This window comes from Cebus imitator, unplaced genomic scaffold (genome assembly GCF_001604975.1).
Source record: "Cebus imitator isolate Cc_AM_T3 unplaced genomic scaffold, Cebus_imitator-1.0 Scaffold446, whole genome shotgun sequence".
NCBI lineage: Eukaryota > Metazoa > Chordata > Mammalia > Primates > Cebidae > Cebus > Cebus imitator.
The window spans coordinates 1,098,169-1,125,756 of record NW_016107761.1 but is presented as its reverse complement, the minus strand read 5'-3'; the positions used below and the strand labels follow the sequence as shown (position 1 = coordinate 1,125,756).

Here is a 27,588-nt window from a genome sequence, read left to right as displayed (position 1 = left end):
GAAGCTGTGTGTCTTGGATTTTAAACAGCATGTAGACTAGCAAACTAATCCATGTGAATCTGAGACTTTATACCTTAGGCTCTTTTAAAAGGTAGTGACTAAAAATCTATACCAGTGGATAAATGAAGTCAGGGATATACTTGTAATTTTTTCCGCCAGAGTAGAAATGACTTCCAAAAATATGATAATGCAGCTTTCATGTAATCCCAGCTACTTGGGAAGCTGAGCCAGGAGAATTGCTTGAACTCAGGAGGCGGAGGTTGTAGCGAGTCAAGATCACACCGCCGCGCTGTAGCCTGGGTGACAGAGTAAGACTCTGTCTCAAAAAAAAAAAAAAAAAAAAAAAAAAGATGATGTAGCTTTCTATAGCATAAGCTTTATGTTCTCACACTTCTAAGTGATAATCAAATGTGTTATACCACTTTATACCCTGAGATCCAAAATACACAAATATTTGACAATTTGTACAAGACTGTATTAATAAGAAAATGTGGCACATATATAAAGGGAAGCAGCCTCACACAGATTAAGGAAAATGACACTGATTACAAATGTCCCCAGCCTGAGTTGGCTATGTTGCCTTTGTACACTTCAGCCCTCTGAGCTGCAGTGGGAGTGGTTTCTCTCCTGAAAACGTCTCTGAGGTCCAAATAGCTGAAGAGGTGGAGACATTACAGAAACCAACTGGAGCCCCCAGAACTGGCAGACACCTGCCTGATGATGCCATGGGCTCCCAGCTTCTTGGCTATGTGGTCCTTTGGCTCCTAGGAACAGGTGAGTCCCAGAACACATGGGCAACTCTTGGCCTTATTTTGTAGATCTCAGCCCAAGGCATCTCCTAAAGGCTTCAGCACTGGAGATCCCCTTCAGCTCTGCCTCTAACTCTGTCTCCTTCCTTTACAGGCCCCTTGGAAGCCCAAGTGACCCAGAACCCAAGATACCTCATCACAGTGACTGGAAAGAAGCTGACGGTGACTTGTTCTCAGGATATGAACCATAATTACATGTCCTGGTATCGACAAGACCCAGGGCTGGGCCTAAGGCAGATCTACTATTCAAATAATGTTGAGCTGGTTGATGAGGGAGATGTTCCTGAAGGGTACAACGTCTCTCGAAAAGAGAAGAGGAATTTCCCCCTGATCCTGGAGCGGCCCCGCCCCGACCAGACCTCTCTGTACCTCTGTGCCAGCAGTTTATCCACAGCGCTGCACAGCCAGCTGCTCTCTGCACAAAAACGGAGGGCAGCTGCAAGAACAAGAAGATTCCTCCTTCAGGAGACCCTCTCTGACCAACAGGAAAAACTTCCTCCATCATCGCACAGAAGCTCTTCCCCACTCCCCAGCCTCAGGGACTCTGCAGTGCAGCTGCTCTGCAGAACCAGGGGTCCATCCTCTACCTGCTGTACCAATGAGCTTTCAAGGTTCAGCAGGACAAGCTAACTGCGTTAGGCCTAGTGCCAGGGTACACTCTCCAATCCTTTCTTCTTGTGGAGCTTAAATCTTTAAATTCGACTAAGCTATTGCCCAAACTGAAGACTCCATTTCCAATCTAATGGCTCTCAACGATATTCGGTCCTGTATTCCAGGTCCTATTCAGGAGGTTTTGTCACTTGGAGGAACACCATGTTTGGGGTTATTGACGAAATCCAACACCTCCTATTTTCTTCCTCTCAGCAGACGGTCCTACCATCCGTCCAAATGCCCAAGCCAGAGACGCAGGACTGATCTTCACCGTCTCTCTGACTTTCTCCTTCCATACCAAATCCACCACCCCCCCATCCTGCATTTTTCTAAGTACTAAATTCCTCAACAATTTTAGTAACTTTTCTAACTTCACTGATCTCACCTGGATTCCTTTAGCCACCTTTCAAGTAGCCGCCCTCTCTGCAAGCTTGCGACCTGCCCCCACCTACAAACACTCCCTCAAGCTTAAAACCCTTTGACTTATTTCTATTAACTAGCTAAAGTCGCAAGTTCATCTTAGTTTGCAAATCCCTCAGCCCTCTCCATGATGTGACCTTTGCACACCCGCCCACCAGTCTAACGCTGACTTCCCCATCCTTCAAGTACCACAAGTGCCTGCATCTACTCCAGAAATTTTCCACTTCTCACAGGTCCCCAAATATGTCCACTGCTGACTCACTTCTGGATCTTCATTTACAACGGTCACTCTACCTAGAATATCATCTCTGTGTCTGGTATTCATCTGTTTTGCAGCTGCCCTTTATGTGCAGAGAGCAGTTGGCTGTGCAGCCCTGTGAAGAAACTCGTGGTGCAGACATACAGAGAGGTCTGGTTGGGACTGGGTGACTCCAGGATCAGGGGGAAATTCTCCTTCATAGACCAATTTAGAAGTCACTTCCTCCAAGACTATTTCCTTGAATCACTGACTGCGTCGTTTCTCTGCTGTGGGGTCTTGTAACAGCCTGAACAGAGCTAACACCAGCACTGAGACACCACCATGAACTCACCAGCCGTTGACTTCTCTGTTCTATAGCTTTTTATCTCCTTGGAATAGGTAGGTCACGGGTAGAGGTATGATGTCCTTGAACCTGGTTTGCTGGAGCCTACATTAAGCCTTTTCCTGGTGGTTACACATCAGGATATTTCCCACATTCTCTCTTTTTGTCCACAATGTCCATGAATGCTGGTGTCACTGAAATTTCAGTTTATCAAGCTTCAGAGTCAGAAAAGAAAGTTTTCTAATACAACCAGAATATGTTTTATGACCTATATGTGCTGAGCCAGACAAGAGCCAGGAATGAAGCTGCAAGTAATCTATTTCTCAGTTGGTGCTTAGAGAACAAACAAATAGAAAGTCTCTAATAGACCTGTGTCTCTTGAGATAAGACTGAGCATTTCTTACAACCTCCAGACATCCAGCCCTTCGCAGCCCTCCCGGCTGTTAACCTGCAGCACTACACAGCCACTTCCTCTCTGCACAGAAAAGGCTGCCACAGGGAGAGATGGTCTTACCTTCCTGAGCCTGCCCTTACCAGAGGAAGCCACTGCCACCACAGAAGCTCTCAGGAGCCTTTCCCATCCTTGCACTGAGACTTTCAGAGCTCTGGGAGCCCTGGTCTGTAAAAGTTTGTCCCCGGCCAGGTGCGGTGGCTCATGCCTGTAATCCCAGCACTTTGGGAGACTGAGGCAGGTGGATCACGAGGTCAGGAGTTTGAGAGCAGCCTGGCCAACATGGTGAAACCTCGTATCTACTGAAGATACAAAAAACTGGCCAGTCATGGTGGCGCTCACCTGTAATCCCAGCTACTTGAGAGGCTGAGGCAGGAGACTCGCTTGAACCTAGGAGGCAGAGGTTGCAGTGAGCCAAGATCAAGCCATTGCACTTCAGCCTGGGTGACAGGGTGAGACTCCATCTCAAAAAAAAAAAAAAAAAAAAAAAAAAAGTCCAACGCCAGGTAACAACGCACCTGTAGACTGAGCTGTCAATGTCCTCTTTCCCTTCGTTCTCATTTGCTGTCTCAACAGGGCTTCCTCAGCCTGGGCTCTTTATTAGAATTTACCTGCATCAATCCAGTACCCCCTCACACTACCTACTAGAGAAGGCTGCATTCTACGTACAGTCTTCCGGGGTCCTCTCCAGGGCCCCTTTATGTTCACCTGTGTGCCGGAGACAATTTGAATCTTAGTCTAACACTTTTCATTTAAGTAGGTCAGACTACACTATGCACTTACATATTTCGCCAGCAGAAGCTTTGAGACTTCGTGTCTTGTAAAATTAAAAAAAAAAAAACTGTAATAAAGATAAGAATGTTTATGGATGTAAAACTCTGTGTAAGCAAATAGTCTAGTAAAACTGAAGTTCAAAGGGTGTTTGTGTTGGGTAGCTGTGTTAGCATGCTTGATTTATGGTAAGGCCAAGTCTGTTGGATTAGATATTAGATGTTCACAGTAATGTCAAAACTGAGGAATATAGTCTGAATAATTATAACTATTTTATATTATTGCAAACAACTTAAAAACTATTGTATGACTACGATTGATGTGTATTGTGCGACTATGATTGATGTGTATTGTGCATAGATACAGTTTCAAAGAGTGTTTAGACCATTAGAACGTTTTAAGGAAAAATGTTAGCAAAATAACCACAAGTAACATGTTACTGGAAAATGTAGTATAAGCATTGCACTGACAATTGTATCTGACGCTTTTGTTTTGATCGGTGGTTCTCAATGTGTACCAGAATTACTTGGTGAGATTTCCTTGTATTGTGGGAATAACACTTAGCATGAAACCTAACCTTTAAACAAAACTAGTGTGCAGTATGATATAGTTAACTCTAGGGGTGATGTTGTATAGCAGATTTCTAGAATGTAATTATCTCGTATAATTGAAATTTTACACCAGTTGAATGGCAACTCAACACTACCCTCTCCCATTTTCCTGCAATCATCCTTCTACTCTCTGCTTCTATGTGTCTGACAGGATGCTGAGTTTAATAAGCCTGTCACAGAAGGACAGATGTTGCATTGAAGGAGTCTTTTATCACCAAAACTGTTTCGAATTTCTGGCACATGGTGATAATAAAAGCAAAATCGTTTCACTTGGATTTTATGATTATTTTCAAATGCTTTACGCCCTTTATGGCTTGCACCTGGGGCTAAACATCTACCTCTACCACCCCATTACTGGTCCACCACCATCTCCCCAACCCCATCAGGTAAACCTACACATGTGAGCACCCACATGAACGTACACATGTGGATTTGAACCAGGTTCAAACCCAGGCAGCATAGTTCCAAAACCTGCCCATCTAACCCATATGCAACTTGTAGTAATTATTAAGTATATTGTATGAGAAACTAAGACTGCTGTCAAGAAAATATATTTTGGAAATGAGAAGAGAGACAGAGAGAGAGACAGAGAGAGAGAGAGAGGGAGAGAGAGGACAGAAAATGGTAAGGTTTTGCTAATCACAGTTGGTCAGGAAAAAAAAATTACCTTCACTTTCAAAGACTGAGACTCACCAGAAGGATTCATGGGACCCGGCGTGTCCTTGTACCCATAGCAAAGATGTGTTACAAGGATGTAGTAAGAATACTATGATCAAAAGGAACAAAGACATGGTGGGGTTTGAAGAAATTCACGAGACGTCCTCATGTGCTCTGCTCCCCCAAGAGAGCACAGTCTCATCCCAACACTGACAATGCAGCAACGTAAGAACAACATTTCTGCCCAGGGAAGCTCATTAGAGACTCAGCACCTCCAGAACTTTTGGTGGCTGGTGTTAGGAACTGAATTGTGTCATTAAATATTCACATGTTGAAATTCTAACCTCCAGTACTTGAGAATATGGCTATGTTTGGAGATAAGGATTTTACAGAAGTGGTCAAGGTTAAATGAGGTCTTTACTAACATGACTGGTATCCTTTTAAGAGGAAATTAGGACACAAACATGCACAGAGGGACAGCAATGTGCAGGCACAAGGGGAAGCCATCTACAAGCCAAGGAGAGAGGCTTCACGAGAAACCAACCCTCCTGACACCCCGATCTTGGACATCTACTCTCCAGAAGTGTGAGAAAATAAATTTCTGTTGTTTAAACGACTCGGTCTGGGGTGACTTATGGCAGCCCTCACAAAATAATTCAGCTGATCACATCAGCACCCTCTGCCTATCATGCAGCAGAATTCCAGACTTGAAGTGAAGCAGGTGTTCGGCCTAACCCACGTGGTTTGTGCAAGCAGTCTAGGCACAGTAAGCCACGCTTACCAGTTACCGATGGTGGGAACACTCCCCAAATTCAAGTTCACAGATGCAAATCAAGAGCCAACCATGCAAGCTGGCCCTTCTAAGGACAGCGGTCTCAGGCCCACTGTGTTAACTCTTTTCTATATGTGCGCGCGTGCACACACACACACACACACACACACAGTGACAATTCCATGAGAACAAGGGATGCCCTTCACTCTCTAGCACCTCTATACCTTTTCTAGCCTAGACAATGCCTGAGGGATTATGAGTGTGGGCTGGGACAATGACATCACAGACCATCAACCCACAGCCTGGCCCTGGGAGAAGACCTATTCTTTCTTCAGAACAGCCATGGGAATCAGGCTTCTCTGTAGTGTGGCCTTTTGCTTCCTGGGAGTAGGTGAGTCCTGGGAGTAGCTGGGTCTGGGGAGTTGGTGGCAACCCCTGTCCTGCTATTTTGAGACCTTGTATACAAAGCTATTTTTCTCCTCAGGCTTCCTGGTGGCTTTTTTTTTTTCACCCTTGCTATCTGTCTCTCACAGGCCTCGTGGAAGTGAAAATAACCCAGAACCCGAGATATCTAGTCAAAAAGATGGGAGAGAAAGTTTCTCTGGAATGTGCCCAGGATATGGACCATGAAAGAATGTTCTGGTACCGACAAGACCCAGGTCTGGGGCTACGGCTGATCTATTTCTCATATGATATTAAAAACGATGAAAAAGGAGATGTTCCTGATGGGTACAGTGTCTCTAGAGAGAAGAAGGAGCAGTTCATCCTGATTCTGGGGTCTGCCCGCACCAACCAGACATCTGTGTATCTCTGTGCCAGCAGCCCATCCACAGCGCAGCACGGCCACATCCTCTCTGCACAAAAAAAGCAGACATCGGAAAGAAGAGCCCCTAACTCAGGACTGGTGCTGGCTCCAACAGCACATTCGTGATCAATAGAAAAAAGGGACCTCTAAAGAGAAACTAGCTCCATAAGCACATTTCTTTGCAAGGAGAAAATGAGGTATTATTTCTCACCCCTTTACAAGTCAGGGACTGTTCTAGATTTAGTCCTCCCAATCCAATGTGTTGTAAATTTCCGAGTCCCAACAAGGAGAAGTCCTCTTGCATATTCACACTTAGCCTGGTTCTACCATTTCTTTAATTAATGTTACCTTCCCTTTTCTATCCTTGTCTCTCTTGCTGTGCATTTTCTACTTTGCTTAGTGTTTTCCTCTTGGTTGATATTTCACTAGAGGACATTAACATATTCCAGATTCTTTAGATGATTCTTACTGTCCATGTGCTGATTCAAGAGAAAGTTTATGGAATTTGAATTCCGTTATTCAATTTAGAAAGAGAAAAACTGATTAAAACAAATCTTCCTCCAGGTTCTCTGATCAATCTTATTTTGCTGGGAAAAATTCTGATCACAGAAGGTTCAAACTACGCTGCAGAAGCTGGAGGAATTAGGCTATAACTATACTCACTATCTTCTGGAAAAAGTGTGTATTTGTCTGTTTTTAAGAATAAAACACATACTCTTCTGCCAGTAAAAATTAACGGTGCTTTGGAAATACAAGTAAATGTAAAGGGTATTAGAAATCCCAAACTGCAGAGCACTTACACAATTATTATTGGCAAGACAAAATAGGCATGTGAAAACGTATTTTGATTCAGTGCTAAATTTTTAAGTGGAAGAAGTCAGAGAAAAAAGTTAAATCAATATGTATCACAATATTCAAGATTATGTTTGTATGAGATAGGACTTGAGCTGATTTTGAATACAAGTAAATGAGGGAAGAGAAACTACTGAAAGGAAGAAATACCCTGCAATGTTTCCGTGAGAGATTCTACGGGAATGAAGAGGAAGATTCTTTCCCTGAGAAAAGGCAGGAATCACAATTCTCCTGGCTGAGGTCAACATTCAGAACGGAGAAAGCACATCTTCCTAAAATATCATTAAATCCTTTCTCTTTTGCCCCAAGGATACAAGCTAGCGGTGCTTCAGGCTGCAGCGTTTACCATGAGATAACATACAAGATTTGATAGAAGAAATTCTTTCACCACCTTCTAAAAATTACAGTCCTTAACTACTACATCCTGTTCAAGAAGGAGAATTCTGCGCACTTGATTAGCCATACAAGCTTCAGACTGACATTGATTAAAAGGGTGCTGAAAAAACATCACGACCCAGGACAGCAACGTCTCTGAGGTCGTCCATGCTCTGATGATGTCACACCTCTTTGCCTGTCTGGAAGAGACTTCCCCAAGAGCATTACCACCAACATCAAAGAAACAAAACGCAACGGGTCATTGCAACTTTTGCTGCTTGCCCGTGACAAGGATGGCAAGAAGATCTGTAGAGAAAGGCAATGTTTTCATGTGGAATGTGATGTTCCGATTTCTGTTGTTCTGTGCTTTGCAATTTTCCCCCATAAAAAATTATCGAATATTGATTATTATATATATTTCTGTTACATTAGGATTGGAGACAGCTCTGTTTAGAAATAACTCCAAAAACAGTTTTTATATTTTATTTTCATCTTGATAATCAGTCAAATTTGCTTCAGCCTCAAAGAGCATGTTTATGTCAAACTAAATGAATGCTGGCAGCGAGCTGCACTTTTTTTACTAAACAGGAAAAGGGTTAAATAACAGAACACCATGTCTACAAACTTTATATTCAGTGAACCTTCAGGGTTTCTGAGAGTCCTACATTTTCCCATAGATTTCTTATAGCAAGTATTGCCCAGACTCCGATCAACTGCAAGAGACGGGAACAGGTACCAGCACTGTGTGTCCATTCCCAGGGCTATGTGGGGCCATTTCCATCATGTTGGTCATCACCTCAGTTGAGTCCCTGGTAGAAAGAGTGCTATGCCAGACTCTTCTGGCATGGTTACCACCTGCTCCCTTCAACACAGCCTCACTTTGCTAAGTAAATGTAGCCCAGGGAGAGAGGAATGGAAAATAGGCAGAAATGGAGTATCAAACAATAGAGTGAGTAACAGAAGACATCTAAAGTGGGCAAAAGGATTATAGATTGGGATAGAAGATTTGAATTTAGATAAACAAATGAAAAAATGTTTACTAGGGGGAGTTCAAAGCTCACAGAATAGACGTTTAAAGGTATGTAATTGATCACAGATGTTTACCATGAGGGTACAGAGAATAATTCAGAAAATGTAAACCATTATTTCACTAAACATACATCACATTAGGAGGCCAACAAATTCACAGAACATAAGAATCGCTACTCTAAATCTGCAAGTAAGCAATTTTTAAAAAATTTTTACTTAGTTTTACTTTCAGTTCTGGGATACATACGTGGAACATGCAGGTTTGTTACATAGGTATACATGTGCCATGGTGGTTTGCTGTTATCTATCAACCCGTCATCTAGGTTTTAAGCCCCATAAGCATTAGCTGTATGTTTTGATGCTCTCCCTCCCCTTGCCCCCAACCCCTGACAGGCCCTAGTGTGTGTTGTTCCCCACCCTGTGTCCATGTGTTCTGACTATTAAACTCCCACTTATGACTGAGAACATAGACGGGGTTTGGTTTTCTGTTCCTGTATTAGCTTGCTGAGGATGGTGGCTTCCAGCTTTATTCATGTCCCTAGAAAGGACATGGTCTCATTCCTTTTTGTGGCTGCATAGTATTCCATGTTGTATATGTGTCACATTTTCTATTCCAGTCTATTATTGATGGGCATTTTGGTTCATTCCATGTCTTTTAAGCAATGTTTTAAATTATGTGATTTGGGAAAATAAAAACAAAATAAATTATTTTTTTGTTGAACAGGAGTATTATCAGAGCTCTTTGCTGAGACACGGCTGGGAAGAGGTATAGTCTCCTCCTGCAGGGAACAAGGAAAATTTAGAGAAAGAAGCATTTCTTTTCTCTAGAGAGCACTGGGTAATCACAGGTAGTTTATACATATAACATACAACAGTCCTGACATACAGGCATTATTTTCTCCTAATTAAAAATACATTTAAATAAGCTAAGTGTAATTAAACCTAAATTTAAATGACTTGCCTATAGCCACATAGCTGAAAAGTTAGTGGAAAAGGCATGTTTCTATATTGTTTTTTAAATAATAAGATAATTGAATCCAAGATAGATAAATCTCCGTCCTCATCTGAATGGGTCCCAAATCCAACCATTAGGGCAAAGATGTAGTCCACACAGCCAGAGAATTGGACCTCCTTCCTTTGGACCAGCAGGATAGCCACAGCACCAAAGACATTTTTCATGTCTTAGCACAAACTTCTAACCACCTCCATTTTGAAGTAGATGGATGAAGGCTTAAGAGTAGAAACTGGGTCTTGTTAGTAATGGACAAGTGGACACAGTCATATTAATTGTTTTACAACATTCTTTGATAATCCCTGTTAATCCAGCTGCAGATGTACTGTTTCATCATTTATCTTCCATGTCCCCATCCCATCATAAGATTAATATTGAAGGCTTTGTAAAATTAAATTACCTCAATTTCCAGTATCCTCCTAATTGACCTAGCCAATTTTGTATGGCTTGAAAAATTGGGAAATGTCTTCTTGTCTGTGCTAGATCTTCTTCAATTAATGTCAATTCATTAAAACAGAAATAGCAAGAAACTAACAGTCAAAGGGGTTTCTTCATCCCATTATTCCCTATAAAAGGCAGTGACAGGTACCTAGATATAACATAGATCTCTTCTGCCCTCTGTTAAGGACATCAGAACTGGCTCAGTTCACTCAGACATTGGTGGCAGAAAGTTGAGGGAGAGTTCCTGTATGCTCAAGCTTTTGGTAGAATCAACTGGTACCTGTTCTATCCAATGGATGCTGTCTTATTTAACTTGGGACACTGAAGGGGTACTATTCACTAATGAAAACATCAAAAAGCAAGCCATAAGATATCTTTAAAGAGAGAGAAAATGTAATGAAGGATGTGTAATCATTGCATAGTGTATCACTCTGTTTTCACACTGATGACAAAGACACACAAGAGACTGGGAAGAAAAAGAGGTTTAATTGGACTTAACAGTTCCACATGGCTGGGGAGGTTTCAGAATCATGGCAGGAGATGAAAGGCGCTTCTTACATGGTGGAAGCAAGAGAAAAATGAGAAAGAAGCAGAAGGGGAAACCTCTGAGAAACCCATCATATCCATCATATCTCATGAGACGTATTCACTACCATGAGAAAGCATGATTCAATTACCCCCCCTGAGTCCCTCCCACAACATGTGGGAATTCTGGGAGATACAATGCAAGTAAAGTTTTGGGTGGGCACGCAGCCAAGCCACATCATTCTGCCCCTGTCCTCTCCAAATCTCACGTCCTCATGTTTCAAAACCAATCATGCCTTCTCAAGAGTCCCCCAAGGTCTTATTTCAGCACTAACCCAAAAGTCCACAGTCCAAAGTCTCATCTGAGACAAGGCGAGTCCCTTCTGCCTATGAGCCTGTAAAATCAGAAGCAAGCTAGTTACTTCCTAGATACAATGGAGGTACGGGGATTAGGTAAATACAGCCATTCCAAATGGAAGAATTTGGCTAAATTACAGCCCCCATGAAAATCCAAAATCCAGCAGGGCAGCCAAATTTTAAAGCTCCAAAATGATCTCCTTTGACTCCAGGTCTGACATTCAGGACATGCTGATGCAAGAGGTGGGTTCCCATGGTCCTAGGCAGCTCCACTCCTGTGGCTTTGCAGGGTTCAACCTCCCTCCTAGCTGCTTTCACAGGCTGGCATTGAGGGTCTGTGGCTTTTCCAGGTACAAGGTGCAAGCTGTTGGTGGATCTACCATTCTGGGCTCTGGAGGACAGTGGCCCTCTTCTCACAGCACTACTAGGCAGTACCCCAGCAGGAACTCTGTGTGGGGGCTCCAACCTCACATTTCCATTCTGCACTGCCCTAGCAGAGGTTCTCCATGAGAGCCCCGCCCCTGCAGCAAACTTTTACCTGGGCATTTCCATACATCCTCCGAAATCTAGGCGGAGGTTCCCAAACCCCAGTTCTTACTTTTATGCACCCACAGGCTCAACACCACATGAAAGGTGCCAAGGCTTCCACCCTCTAAAGCCACAGCCTGAGTTCTATGTTGGCCCCTTTCCTCCATGGCTGGAGTGGCTGGAACACAAGGCACCAAGTCCCTAGGCTGCACACAGCATGGAAACCTTGGGCCTGGCCCACAAAAGCACTTTTTCCTCCTGGGCCTCTGGGCCTGTAATGGGAGGAGCTGCCATGAAGGTCTCCGATATGGCCTGGAGACATTTTCCCCATAGTCTAGGGGATTACCATAAGGCTCCTTACAACTTATGCAACTTTCTGTAGCTGGCTTGAATTTCTCCTCAGAAAATGGGTTTTTCTTTTCTACTGCATCATTGGGCTGCAAATTTTCTGGACTTTAACGTTCTGTTTCCCTTTTTAAATGGAATGCTTTTAATAGCACCCAAGTCACTTTTTGAGTGCTTTGCTGCTTAGAAATTTCTTCTGCCAGATACTCTAAATCATGTCCCTCAAGTTCAAAGTTCCATAAATCTCTAGGGTGGGGACAGAATGCCACCAGTCTCTTTGCTAAAACATAACAAAGGTCACGTTTGCTCCAGTTCCCAACAACTTCCTCATCTTCACCTGAAACCACCTCAGCCTGGACCTTACTGTTCACATCACTATCAGCACTTTCGTCAAAGCCATTCAACAATTCTCTACGTTGTTCTAAACTTTCCCACATTTTTGTGTCTTCTTCTGAGTCCTCCAAACTGTTCCAACTTCTGCCTGTTACCCAATCTTAAAGTTGCTTCCACATTTTTGGGTATCTTTTCAGCAACATCCCACTCTACTGGTACCAATTTACTGTATTAGACCATTTTCATGCTGCTGATAAAGATATATCTGTGACTGGGAAGAAAAAGAAGTTTAACTGGACTTATGGTTCTACATGGCTAGGGAGGCCTCAGAATCATGGCAGGAGGTGAAAGGCACTTTTTATATGGTGGTGGCAAGAGAAAAATGAGAAAGAAGCAAAAGTGGAAACCTCTGATAAACCCGTCATATCTCAGGAGACTTAACTATCATGGGAATAGCACGGACGGGAAAGACGGGCTCCCATGATTCAATTACCTCCCCCTGGGTTCCTCCCACAGCACATGGGAATTCTGGGAGATACAATTCAAGTTGAGATTTGGATGTGGACACAGCCAGACCATATGACATAGTATATATTGAAAATGTGTAGTCAAGTAACTTGGATGAGATACACATCACCAGACACCATACAGCTACCTGCCTAACAAAAGAAGCCAATAATTACAGTCTATTAACGGTAACGTTAGACAGACAAATGGTTACATGGTAATGTTAGAACTCATGCCTTGGGATGTTCTGACGTGATGTACTCATATATTACATTCTTGTCTAAAAATAATAGATAAGTGTTCAGAAGACATTGCCCTCAATGAACTCATATTACTTATTAATTATTGCCATTCTGCCTTACAAATGCTCAAAAATCTATATATTTAATAATCAGTTATATTTTATGCATGTGTAGGGTTGTAGGGTAAGAAGAGAGCTGATGTTAAATTTACTAACTTATAGTTTCTAGGTATATAACTATTGCTTGCTCATATCTGAATATTAAAGCTGTATTTGCCCTTCTTTGAATTTTGATTATACTCTCTCTTCCATTTATTAAAAATTATGATGAGAGAGTGTGTATAGTTGATACTCAAAGCAGAAAATTGAATTATAGATGACTAGCTTATAAATTAAACAGAAATCCCTTACCCTCACCCTTCACAGGCCATCTAAGCAGTACATCAAATGCTAGTAGCCAATATTCCCCTTTCTGATGGGAAACTAAAAGTTTATTCTACGAAACGAAATAAGATCTTGAGCCCTGGAATTACAGGGCATATCAAGAGTGATATGAGATGCAGGGCTAAAGACAAAGAGAATAATTTATATATATATATATATATATATATATATATAGTATGATATTTTATAGCTATATTTTATTTATAGATGAATATAATACTGTTAATGGTATGAGATTTTATGTCTATATTCTATTTATAGATATAAAATCTCATACCATTAACAGTTCTCAACAAGAGAAACTGGATAATTGACTATATGAGACCTGTAAGCTAAGAGGTTAGCTCGACAACATTCCATTCCATGAATGCTAGCAGAAGACAAGAGACTACTGAATCACAGACAAGTTAATTTAACACTCTCAATACAGCAGGCAGCATGAGTTTCATATGTCTATAAGTGACCTGTGCCTGCCCCTCTGCTCAGTTTCCCAACAGTGACACACAGCAGCTTCTGGATGCTGTGGCTTTTCCAAAACCTGATCAATCTTTGTCCCACAGGGGTACATTATGTTTATTATGCTGTATAGCAAACAGATACAGAAGGAGATGTTATCTCTATCTTTCAGGCTGATTGCCATACAAACATTCTTGACAACGTGGCCCAAATGAATAGTTGATATAAGATGTGCAGGACTGTCAGGGACCCATAAAGAATTAACTCTCAACACTTCTCCACTGCCTTTGGCACAAAACAACTAGGTAACTATACCCACAGTAACATAATAATGTATTTTTATTTGAAGACATTGAGCACCCATAAAAAAGAGACTTACAAATACTGATATTTCAGTGTTCCTTACAAAATGACTAGTTCCCCACCAAATCTCTTCAAGTAAAATCTCCTAGCCTACAAGTACCATCCATATTACCAGGCTTCCAGTCAGGTTTTTAGTGCTTTCTTCTTAAAAACCAATATACAATCAAAGATCATTAGTATACAAAGTTTCTAACATTTGTAAGATTCAAAGAAAAAGAAAGGAGAGAGACATTAAAAGAAAGAAGAGAAAGCAAAATAAAAAGCAAGAAACAGAAAAAGGAAAAGAAATTAAAGAGTGGGAACAAAGAAAACTGAGGCAAGCATATAAAATAAAGAAAAAAAGTGGAGTTCTAAGTAACAATCATGTAAATGCTTCTTTCTATCCCAGACAGATATAAGAAATATGTCATCCTTAAAACAGAATAAGATAAATAATATATAGGTGAATATACTTTAAGAAAGCCAAAATAAATTTTTAAAATAAGAGTCAAAAGAAAACTAGATATAACATCCCAGAAAATAGAACAAAAAGTTCAATAAGTTAAATAACAGAAAATATGAAAGAAAATACAAGTGACTTGAAGGATGAACACAGGGGAGTCAATGGCTGTCCAAGAGAAATTACATTAAAACAAATTTTTTTAATTATCAGAGAAATAATGCCATAAAAATTAGTTCTGAGAAATGAAAAAACGTAAGCCCCCATATTTTAAAATGCCTGTTGTTGGATGATTAATGTAAAACAACTGAAACTAAGGCATATCTTCATGATATTAGAACACTGGGGATTAAATGATTTTAAACTACAAAAGGCAAAGAAAATGTTAAAAATCAAAATTATACTTAGAGAGAAGCCATAAATAAGTGCAAAAGTAGAATGACATCACAGTTCTAAACAGCAACACTGAATTCTTTAAAAAGGTACAAGACATATCAATAAAATTCTGATAGAAAATCATTTTAATCTTAGATTTCTCTACTAACAAGATATCAATAAAATGCAAATAAAAAGACATTTTTAATTATGTTAGGATCCAAAACTTTTACCTCCATCTCAGGCTTTCTTAGAGAAAAAAAAAAAAAAAAAAAGGTATCCAGGAAGTAGAAAATCTAATCAAGAATAACAACAAAGAAAAGAGCCGGGATAAAAGCTGGGCAGCGGAACTAATTGGCCCAGACTAAAGCGGAAGGATTCCAGGATTGCATTTTCAAATAGTGCCAAAATGAAGACTATGGATCTATTAAATGACACATCTGAGTAACTCATCCAAAATTTTCTAGCATGAATTTGCATGGCCTGTCAAAAATCCACATCCATCCTGAAGAAGGTGATCCCATTAAAAAGAATCTAGATTATTCAGCAATATCAAATACAGGTAGAAACCAAAAGACAAAAATATGCTGACTTTTCCAAGCCATTTAAAAGATTGATGCAGTTCTGGTAATGGCATCATAATTCTTATAAGACCCATCCTCCCACAAATAACAAATATAAACTCAGGATAAACATTTCTAAAGCCTACCTTAAGACACAGCAAAGCAATCAAATAGCAGGTAGAAAGTACAGGGAAGTCAACACTTCCTGTTACATTTTCTGCTTTTGTAGCTTTTTGCTGGAAAGTAGGTCCCAGTCAAATAGAAACCTATTTAAAAACCAGCTGTAGAATTAGAAAAGACATTGAAGAAAAGGAAAGCCCAAAAAAGAACAACCCAATGTTCTCCATACAAACTCTGTTTGAATCTCTGGTTGATGCCTAAACTATGCATGTAAGAGGAATATTGTAATCAGCCATGCTAAACCTAAAGTAACTGAATAGAGATTTCAGCTGTTGCCCGCTGTAGGAAACAGAATTCGAAGTATAAATCAAATCAAGTTAAATGTCTGTTAAAACAAAAATCCAGCCATCCTTAGAAGGATAAAACAAAATCTATATATTACATTGTAAGATATCAATGTCAAAGATACAATGCAAAAATTACTAGTCATGTGAAAAGAAGAAAAACATTACCTAATTTGAATGAAGAGGCCATTAGTGGATACAAATTTTGAGTTTTCCTGGATGCTGGAATTAGTAGACTGAAATGTAAAGTAGCTATTATAATCATGTTTAAAGACATAAATGAAAATGTTCTTATAATGAATAAAATAGGAATGTTTATAACAATAATGAAAACTATAAAAAAAAATTTAAAATTTAAATGCAATATTTGAAAATTAAAATCACACTAAATAAAATTTCTAGCAGATTAGAGACAACAGAAGAAAAATTCAGGAACTTGACGTTATATCCATAGAAATTACAAAATCTAGAGAACAGGATAAAAAATTATGAAAATATTAATAGCCTCAGTGATCTTTAGAAAAATATCAGAAGGTATAAAATGTGTATAATTGGAGTAAGAGTGAAAGAAGAGGAGATATAAAAAGCATGAATAAAAAACAATATTTTATAAAACAGCCTAATTTTAAAAATATTGAAAGACATAAAAGCTTCAAAAAAAAAAAAAAAACAATCTGTAGAAAAACCTACCTAGGCACATCACAAATTGTGAAAAACTAGAAAGGAAGACAAAATCTTCAAACAGCCAGACAAAAAATCATACATACCAGGAACAATGACATGAATAATAATTTTTTTCTTTTAAAAAAGTGGATGCCAGAAGAGAAGGGAACTGTAGCTTATTTTTTTTTAACTTGAGCACTTTTATTTTATTTTATTTTTTTCCCATTTATTTATTTTATTGCATTTTAGGTTTGGGGGTACATGTGAAGAACATGCAAGACTGTTGCATAGGTACACACGTGGCAGTGTGATTTGCTGCCTTCCTCCCATCACCTACATCTGTTCTCACTCATAGGCGGGTGGGGAACTGTAGCTTTAAAGTGTTACAGGAAACAGAAAAAGTCAACCCAGAATTTGACATAAAATTATTCAGCAAAAATGAAAATACCACAGTAAAGTTATCTGAAGATAAATAAAAATTAAAATATTCATTGACAATAGAACTACACAACAGTAAGTGGCAATGAAACTCTCTTTGGAAAAAAGAATAATACCAGATGTAAGTTTGGAATATGAGGAAGAAATGAAGAACACAAGAAGTACTGAAATGTAGTCAGATATTAAAGAGTCTTAAAAATTCTACATAATATGTAAGACTAGTTAAAGCAAAAACTTCATCATTGTATTACAGGACATACAAAATATATATACAATACAGAATGATACTAAAACTTAAAGGATGAAAGTAGGAGAAAAAGATCTATTAGTTGCCAATTTCTTATATTTTAAGTAAACTTCTACAATACAGTAAGAAGACAAATGGTTTTAAATATATCATACTTTATTTTCTAGAATAGCCCTAAAAATATTAAAGAGGTATAGCAAAAAGCCAACAAATAAAAATCAGAACAGAATCCAAAAACATTATTCAAATATTTAAATAGTCTATTCTAGAAGCAACTTTGATCTAATATTAAAAAATTAATCAATGTAATTCACCTTATTAACACCTTTTTAAAAATCTATTTGATTATACCTACAGATAGAAAAAAAAATTTGGTAAAATTCCAAACCCGTTTATGACAAAAACACTCAGAAAATTAGAAAAAGGAGACTTCTTCAATCTAATAAAGGCACCTAAAAGAAACCAACAACTTATGTCACACTTAATGACAGAAATATTAAATGTCTTCTCATTTTTATTTCTTAAATATGAAACTTTTTCAAGATCATGAACAAGTCAATAATGTTCACTCTTACCACTCCTATTCCATATTGTGCTGATGCATAAAGACAAGAAAAATACTAAAAAGCTAAAGATCGGCCGGGCGCGGTGGCTCAAGCCTGTAATCCCAGCACTTTGGGAGGCCAAGGCGGGTGGGTCACGAGGTCAAGAGATCGAGACCATCCTGGTCAACATGGTGAAACCCCGTCTCTACTAAAAATACAAAAAATTAGCTGGGCATGGTGGCACGTGCCTGTAATCCCAGCTACTAAAGAGGCTGAGGCAGGAGAATTGCCTGAACCCAGGAGGCGGAGGTTGCGGTGAGCCGAGATCGCGCCATTGCACTCCAGCCTGGGTAACAAGAGCAAAACTCCGTCTCAAAAAAAAAAAAAAAAAAGCTAAAGATCAAAAAGATAAGAAAAAACTTTTCTAGAGATGAAAGGACTACTTACATTCAAATATTTTTTAAAAACTATATATTAACTATCAAATTAATAAATTCATACATTAATTTATTATTGCAATATACAACCATCAATTATATTTTGTATACTAATGGTAAACAATTAGATAATTCAACTTTAAAACTTGAATTTAAATTTAAAAAATAGAACATTTAAATTTAGCAAAAGACATGCAAGACCTGTATACAGAAAACTAAAAGTAATTGCTAAAGAAAATGAAAGACAGTTTTAAAATATGGAAATATAAATCATGTCCAGGGATTGTTGCAGCCTCTGCCTCGGGAGTCTCCTGCAACCTCGAACACCTAACAAAAGAAATGCAGGTGCAGTGCCAGGGATTGGAGGTGGCTCCCCACAAGTGCTAGAAGCAAACCTGGTGAGGGGACCATCTCTCTCCCCCACCCACCTCAGAACATGTCTATGAACAAGAAAGTGCAAGAGCCACACAAGCTGGGTATTAGCCTAACTACCGGCCATTACTCTTATTCGCCATCTACTGGATCACGGCAGCACAAACTACAAAACTAAAAATTATCCTGCTTATATATGCAGGATGTGAAACCAGGTGCAAGAATTCACCCACACATATGGATTCTGTACAAAGCCCTGGCCCTCAGAAAGCATCCAGAAATAAAGCAAACCAACCATACTCAACTTACACCTCAGTTAAAGGAACATCAACCCAACCAGATGAAGAAGAATCAGCACAAGAACTCTGGCAGTTCAAAAAGCCACTGCATCCCCTTACATCCAAATGGGTCACTAGCTTACTAGAAATGGTTCTTAACCTGTCTGAAATGGCTGAAATGACACACACAAAATTCAGAATCTAGATGGAAAGGAAGCTCATTGATATTCAGAAGAGTGTTGAAACTCGATCCAAGGAATCCAAACAACCCAGTAAAATGATCCAAGAACTGAAACATGAAATAGCCATTTTAAGAAAGAATCAAAATAAATTTCTAGAGCTCAAAAATTTACTACAAGAATTTAATAATGCAATAAGAAGTATTAACAGCAGAATAGACCAAGCTGAAGAAAGAATCTCAGAGCTTGAAGACCAGTTCTTTGAATCAACTTAGACAAAAATAAAGAAAAAAAAAATGCACTAGATCTCTAAGAAATATAGGATTATGTAAAGATACCAAATCTATGACTCATTGCCGTTCCCGAAATAGAAGGAGAAAGAGTAAGCAATTTCAAAAATATATTTGAAAAACACCAAAAAAATTGCCTAATCTTGCTAGAGAGGTTAAAATTCAATTCCAAGAAATAAAGAGAACCCTGGTTAACTACCATACAAGACAACTATCCCCAAGACATATAATCATCAGATTCATCAAAGTGAGTGTAAAAGAAAAAAAATTATAAAGGCAGCTAGAGTAAAGGGTCAAGTCACATACAGAGGAAACCCCATCAGGCTAGCAGCAGACCTCTCAGCAGAAAACTTATGAGCCAGAAGAAATTGGGGCCTATTTTCAGCATCCTGAAAACAAATTCAACTAAAAATGTTATATCCTGCCAAACTAAGTTTCATAAATAAAGGAGAATTAAAATACTTCTTAGACAAGCAAATGCTGAGGGATTTTTTTTTAAGTAGATCATCCTTACAAGAAGTCCTTAAGGGAGTCTAAATACGGAATCTAAAGAACCTGCTGCCATAAAACACTTAAGCCATAGCCCGCAGGCACTATAAAACAACTATGCTATCAAGTCTACATAACACCAGCTAAGAACACAGGTATGAGATCAAAATAACACATATCAATCTATTTATAATCTTGAATATAAATGGGCTAAATACCTGCTTAAAAGACACAGGGTGGCAAACTGGATAAAAACACAAGGCCCAACCATCATTGCCTTCATGAGACCCATCTCACATGTAACAACACCCACGTGCTCAAAATAAAGGGAGGGAGAAATATCTACCATGCAAATGAAAAAAAGCACAGAATTTGCTATTCTTACATCAGATAAAACAGACTTTAAACAATGAAGAGCATTACTATAATAATAAATAGTACAATCCAGTAAGAAGATCTAACAATCCTAAATATATATGCACCCAACATGGGAGCACCCATATCCATAAAATAAGCTCTTCTTGGCCTATGAAAAGATTTAGACAACCAAACAATAGTAGTGGGAAACTTCAACACCCCACTGACAGTGTTAGACAGATTACTGAGGCAGGAAACTAACAAGGAAATGCTGGACTTAAACTCAACACTTGACCAATTGAAATTAATAGACAAATACAGAACACTCCACCCAACAACCACAGAATATATATTGTCCTTACTTGCACACAGAACATATTCTAAGATTAACCATACATTCAGTCATAAAGCAAGTTTTAATAAAATAAAAAAAAATTTGAAATAATCTCAAGCACCCCCTCAGACCATACTGCAAGAAAAATAGAAACCAATATAAAAAGATCTTGCAAAGCTACACAAATACATAGAAACTAAATAAGTTACTCATAGATAACTCCTGGGTGAACTTTGAAATTAAGGTAGAAATGTAGAAATTCTTTGGAATTAATGAAAACAGAGACACAACTGACCAAAATCTCTGGGATGCAGCTAATGCAATGTTAGGAGAAAAGTTTATACCCCTAAATACCTTCATCAAGAAGTTAGAAAGATTAAAAATTAACAATATAATCTTGTACCTAAAGGAATTAGAAGGAAAAAAAAAGAACAAACCAACCCCAAAACTAGCAGAAGAAAAGAAACAACTAAAATTAGAGAAGAACTTAATGAAATTGAGATGCAAAAATCCATACTAAAGACTCTGCCAAAAGGCTATGGGAACAAAGAAACAATTTTAGCAAGGTTCCAGGATACAAAAATCAATGTACAAAATTGGTAGTATTTCTATTCACTAATAATGCCCAGACTGAAAGTCAAATCAATAATTTACAATGGGCACACACACAAAATGAAATACCTAGGAAGACAACTAACCAAAGAGGTGAAAAATCTCTACATGGAGAACTACAAAACACTGCTGAAAGAAATCAGAGACCACACAAATAAACAGAAAAATATTCCATCCTCATTGATTGGAAGGATCAGTATCATTAAAATGACCATACGGCCCCAAGCAATTTATAGATTCAACATTATTCCTATCAAACTACCAGTGTCATTTTTTCACAGGATTAAGAAAAAAAAAACTATTCTAAAATTCATATGGAACCAAAAGAGAACCAAAATAGCCAAAGCAATCCTAGGCAAAAAGAACAAAGCTACAGGCATCACACTACACAACTTCAAACTATACTATAAGGCTACAGTAACCAAAACAGCATGGTACTGGTACAAAAGCAAACACATAGACTAATGAAACAGAATGAACTGAATAGAAAACTCAGAAATAAAGCCACAACTACCTACAACCATCTAATTTTTTACAAGGCTGACAAAACCAATGGGTAAAGGACTCTGTTCAATAAATAGTGCTAGTATAGCTGGATAGCCATATACAGAAGAATCAAACTAGACTCGTACTTTTTTTCTTATACAAAAATTAACTCAAGATGGATTAAATATTTAAATGTAAGACTTCAAACTATAAAATCCTAGAAGAAAACCTAGGAAATATCCCTGTCCACATCAGCCTTGGCAATTAATTTTTGGCCAGGTCCCCAAAAGCAATAGCCACAAAAACAAAAAATAGACAGGTGGGATCTAATTAACTAAAAAGGTTCTATATAGCAAAAGAAACTATCAAGTAAACAGACAACCTACAGGATGGGAGAAAATATTTGCAAACTATGCATCTGACAAAGGTCTAATACATTCTGGTATAAGGAGCTTCAACAACTCAACAAGAAGAAACAACAACAACCAAAAAAAAACATCAAAAATGGGCAAAGGACATCAATGTAGTTTGGCTTTTGTCCCTCCCCAAATCTCAAGTTGAATTGTAATCCCCAGTATTAGAGGTAGGGCCTGGTGGAAGGTGACTGGATCATGGGGGGAAGTTCTGTCCTTGAGATACTGAGTGAATTCTCAGGAGATATGATTGTGTTAAAGTATGTGGCACCCCTCCCCCTACCTTTTGCTCTTGCTCCTGCTCTGGCCATGTGACATGCCTGCTGCTGCATTGCCTTCTGCCATGATTGTAAGTTTCCTAAGGCTTCTCCAGGAGCAGATGCCAGCATTATGCTTCCTATGGAGCCTACAGAACCATGAGCCAGTTAAACCTCTTTTCTTTATTAATTACCCAGTCTTGTGTATTTCTTTATAGCAATGCAACAATGGCTGAATACAGACATGAACTGACACTTCTCAAAAGAACACAGAAGCTAACAAACATGAAAAAATGCTTATCACCAATCATCAGAGAAATTCAAATCAAAACCACAATGAGATATCATATATCTCATTTTAATAATACCATTCTCATACCAGTCAGACTGGGATTATTAAAAAGTCAAAAAACAACAGATGCTGATGAGGCTGCAGAGAAAAGGGAAGGCTTATACACTGTTGGTGGACATGTAAATCAGTTCAGGCACTGAGGAAAGCAGTTGGGAGATTTCTCAAATAATTTAAAACAGAGCTACCATCCCACCTAGCAGTCCCATTATTGGTTATATAACCAAAGGTAACTAGATCATTATACCAAAAGACACATGCACTCATATGTGCATCACCATCCTATTCACAATAGCAAAGACATGGAATCAACCAAGGTGCCCATCAATGACAGATTGGATGAAGAAACATATACACTATGGAATACTACACAGCCCTAAAAAAGAATGAAATCAAGTTGTTTGCAGCAACATGAAGCTGAAGGCCATAGTCCTAAGTAAATTAATGCAGAAAAAGAAAACCAAATATTACATGTTCTCACTTGTGAGAACTGAACATTGAGCACACATGAACATAAACATGGGAACAATTGACACTGAGTGCTACATAAGGGCAGAGAAAGGGAGGTTGACATGGGTTGAAACTACATTTTGGGTACTATGTTTGCTACCTGGATGCAATATACCCATGTAACAAACCTTCATATGTACCCCCTGCATCTAAAATAAAAGTAAGAATTTTAAAAAAGACTAAAATATTAAAATGAGTACTCTCTAAATTTTATCTACAGTCATTAAAATCTCAATTGTTATCCCAACTGTTATTGTTTTTTTCAAAGAAACTGAAAAGCTAATCTAGAAGGTATATGAACACACAAAGAATTTATGAGAGGTCCCACTCTTGGTTAGAAGCCTATGTATGATGTTTCAGGCCACAGGTAATTAATTACAAAGGCTTTAGCTGGTAGGCTTACAGGGTATGGGAGGCTGTCCTGCCCACTCCAGACTTGGTGCACAGCTAATACACTGCAGTCTTTGAAAGGAGTTGCAGTCAAGGACCCCCAGTTGGTCACACCCTCATGAATCTTTATATTCCCAGCTCAGGATCCTTCATTCTTAGGTCTCTTTATTCAAGGCCTATGCAGAGGTCTTCTTTAGGTACCTCTGTCAAGGCCTCCTAATAGGAGAGGAAGAGAGAAGCTTAAAGACAGTTTTCTCCACTCTCAGTATCCACTGAGTTTTTACTTTCACCTTGCAAGGCCCCCCAACAGTGAGACAACCCCATGACTGTACTAATCCAACTAACCCTTGACCAGTGCTATTTCCATAGGGAAAAATGGAACAAGGGGGAGTCAGTCATTTCTCTACCTTTAGACTCTTGCTTACACTATTGAAGGAGATAATTAAAGATTTAACTCTTTCCTCTTGGGCTTGTTGCTTTCATTGGCTCACTACCTGTGTGCAATATGCCCATGTAACAAACCTGCATATATACCCTTGTATCTAAAATAAAAGTTGAAATTTTTAAAAACCATATTGCAAGTGTCCAGGAGTTAAACAACACCAATAAAATAGTTATGACTGTGATAACTGAAACAAGGAAAGAGATATAAGAGACAATGCATTTAATGTGTGAATCGACAAGGTAGGTGAGTGAAAAAGAGGTTTATGGAATTTTTGAGCCTAAAGTGGAAGAAGAGTGGGGATGCCACTTGTTGGCAGAGGGGAACTGAGGAATAAGAGCCTGTTTATTGGTGTGTGTATGTGTTGGAAAATGAATGAGTTCAGTTTGGGACAACCATGAAGACCCCGCAAACAGTTAAGATACTGTTATGAGGTTCCCTTATATTCTAAAATGTTACCTTTAGTTCTTTGAAGTCAATTCTGCACCCCACTCTTTGCTCTATACCCAGACAGTAGCACAGACCGGTGTTCAGTAATGACGGATGGACAAGGGGTGGGAGAACCGTGGAGAGTGGCCAGTGCCTGCTGCGATGCTTGTGCATGAAGACTCATCCTAAGTGAAGAACCACACAGTTCCACTAGGGGGAACTGATTTTTTCATACCCTGCAGAAACTCAACCACCTGTTAGAGGAGGAGAACAGAGCAGGAAGGAGATACGTTGCGGGAAAGAAAGATCAACTTGAGTTTGTCTTCTTAGTGCCTTTTCTCAGGGAAGAGGCCATCACTTTAAGATGCTGACTCTCCTACTCCTTCTCCTGGGACAAGGTATGAGCCTTGTCTTGTGAGGAGTCTGGGATTAATGGTAACACTGGGTGGAGGGGAGGAAAGACTTTCTCTCTAGAGAGTCTGAAGCCACCAGACAGAGGGTGAAAGGGATATGCTTGATTAAAGGACCAAAACAGAGTAATTGTTGGCACAACAAAAAGGAGGCAGTGCCCTGGGGTCCTTTGGGAGCTGAGGTGGTACTGAAGAGATAAAGGAGACCTTCCTGCCTAGGGAGACGTCTAACCCCAAGCTTGTCGGCTCCCATGAATACCTCTCTGGAACTAGGTTCTGTGTTTGGTGCTGTCGTCTCTCAAAAGCCAAGCAGGGGCATCTGTCAACATGGAACCTCCATGACAATCCAGTGTCATGTCGATAGCCAAGTCAACTTGATGTTCTGGTACCGTCAGCTCCCCAGACAGAGCATGACACTGATTGCAACTGCAAATCAGGGCTCTGGGGCCACATATGAGAAAGGATTTGCTGAAGACAAGTTTCCCATTAGCCGCCCAAGTCTAACATTCTCAACTCTGAATGTGAGCAACATGAGTCCCGAAGACAGCGGCATATACTTCTGCAGTGCTGGAGACACAGTGCTGGGCACAGATCAAAGATCTGAGCAAGAACCTTAGCTCCCTCCTACCCAGCTCCCCTCACATGAGCCTGAGGGCCCTGCCAAGATGAAACGGAGGGAAGAAACCACAGCTCCTGGGCAGACACAGCTGTTTCTGTGCTTGCAGGTGAGCATGGGTATGAATGGGTAGACTGGGGATAAGAAGAGCATCTCTAGGACTAGCTGGGGAGTTCTGTCCACAGGCAGGAAGAGTGGCTCCTGGAAAGTTGAGGGTAAAATTTCTTCCAGATGAATGCTCAGAAATACCCAACAAAAACAATCAGATACAGTTTTCTTCAAATGGCAGCCTTTAACTGTTTTATCTCCATGCTCTATTTAGTTGGTGTTTGATCACAATATATTTTGGAAGAACTTTAGTCATCTTGAAACAAAGCTGGTACATTACATTGATGACATCTGGTTGTTCTCAGTGAATAGGAATTATAAAGTCCTCTAGATGCCTTGATATGACACATGCATCCCAAGTCAATATAAAATCTTCAAAGTTCAGGAACCTTCTATAATGGTGAGTTTGGGAGTGGTCCGCAGGTTTGGGGCATGTTGAAATATCTCCTCTAATGTGAGAAGTAAGCTGCCGTGCCTTAGGTCATCTACCACAAAGGAAGAGGTGCAATGCTTAGTCCTCTTTGGACTTTGAATTGAACTTTGGATATGCTGCATTTGATTGTGCTACTCTATTCCTTTTAGCATGTAATTTGCAAAGCCGGGGCCAGTGCAAGAGAGGGTTTTGTGGCAGAACAAGCCCATGATGAAAGCTTCCTGCTACTTGGGCCATAGACTAAGCAGACCCAGTTGTTTTTAAAGAGCCTATGATAGATAGGGATGCTCTATGGAGCTCCTGGCATTCCTCAGTAAGAGAACCACAAGGCAGTGTGGAATAAGTTCACTATGCCTTGATTTGCAACTTCAGACCATTGCATCTTGGGCTGTACTTTTGTTGCTTTCCAGATTCCAGAGAGAAAGAATGCTCTCACACACAAACTACATAGAGTGCTTATTACCTACATATAGGCAACAAGGGAAAACAGATGCCAAAGATTTAGGGAAAGCCAGTCCCACTGGGCTCAGGAAAGCTGCCAGGGTGGATGAAATCTTAACTGTGCCTTCCCTACCTGCACTGCCACTGAGGGACCCAGAGAGCAGCCACCCTGGGTTTTATATCCTAGAGCAACTTGACATGTTTGCCAAAGCATTGAAGGACATCCTATTTCTAGGAGGGACTGGAACAGAGCCCAGGCTCTGTACCTCCTTATCTCAGGATGTTACATTCCCAGCACATTCTACAGTTATTCTTGAGAACTACAAGCAATAAATGGGGGAGAACTGAGTTGGTCCAAGGCCACCAGGCAAACTGCCCAGCAGACAGGTGCAGAGCTTTGGTGTAAAGCCACACTCTTACCTGCCAACGACCATTCTTTTGAAAAGTTGCTACTGGCTCTGTAATGAATGCCTCATAATGGCATTCAGAACAAGGTATTATCTGATCTGCAAAATTGTAAAGTTGGCTGTGCCCAGAGAATTCTCTCTGCTAATAAATGGAAAGTATATCATTAAGACCATAATTAAGCACAGCTGGAAGAAGGCACAATTCAACTTCAAGAGCACATCTCAGAATCTCTTGGTACTCATTCATACTTTTCTCCTCATCTTCAAACCACACCCAAGGTTTTATGGAAATTCCATATTTTCAATTGAGAAACATGGGCTCATTTTTTAGATGGGTCTTCATGTTACCCTGGAAGGATCATTATAGTCTAACACAAATATGGTTCCGAAAGATAATACTGAAGGGAAATCCTCTCAGGGCCAAACCTTAAATTAGTATACCTGATTGTTGTCCACATTTTGTTGAAGAGATGGCCAGA

The 27,588-nt window shown here is 39.5% G+C and overlaps 3 gene segments (V, D, J or C); all 3 read left to right on the top strand.

The window, feature by feature from the left end:
• The first annotated feature begins 640 nt into the window (after positions 1-640).
• On the top strand, positions 641-3,155 carry LOC108291140. The segment is given in 2 exon segments: positions 641-774; positions 904-3,155. Coding segments are annotated over 2 exon segments (585 nt in total).
• Positions 3,156-5,772: 2,617 nt separating this feature from the next.
• Positions 5,773-27,588, top strand: part of LOC108291132 — a 50,454-nt gene continuing 28,638 nt past the window's right edge. Inside the window, 2 exon segments of the C gene segment in view lie at positions 5,773-6,114; positions 6,257-6,570. Coding sequence covers positions 5,979-6,114; positions 6,257-6,570 — 450 coding nt within the window.
• LOC119468540 lies at positions 25,023-26,331 on the top strand. The segment is given in 2 exon segments: positions 25,023-25,092; positions 25,378-26,331. Coding segments are annotated over 2 exon segments (378 nt in total).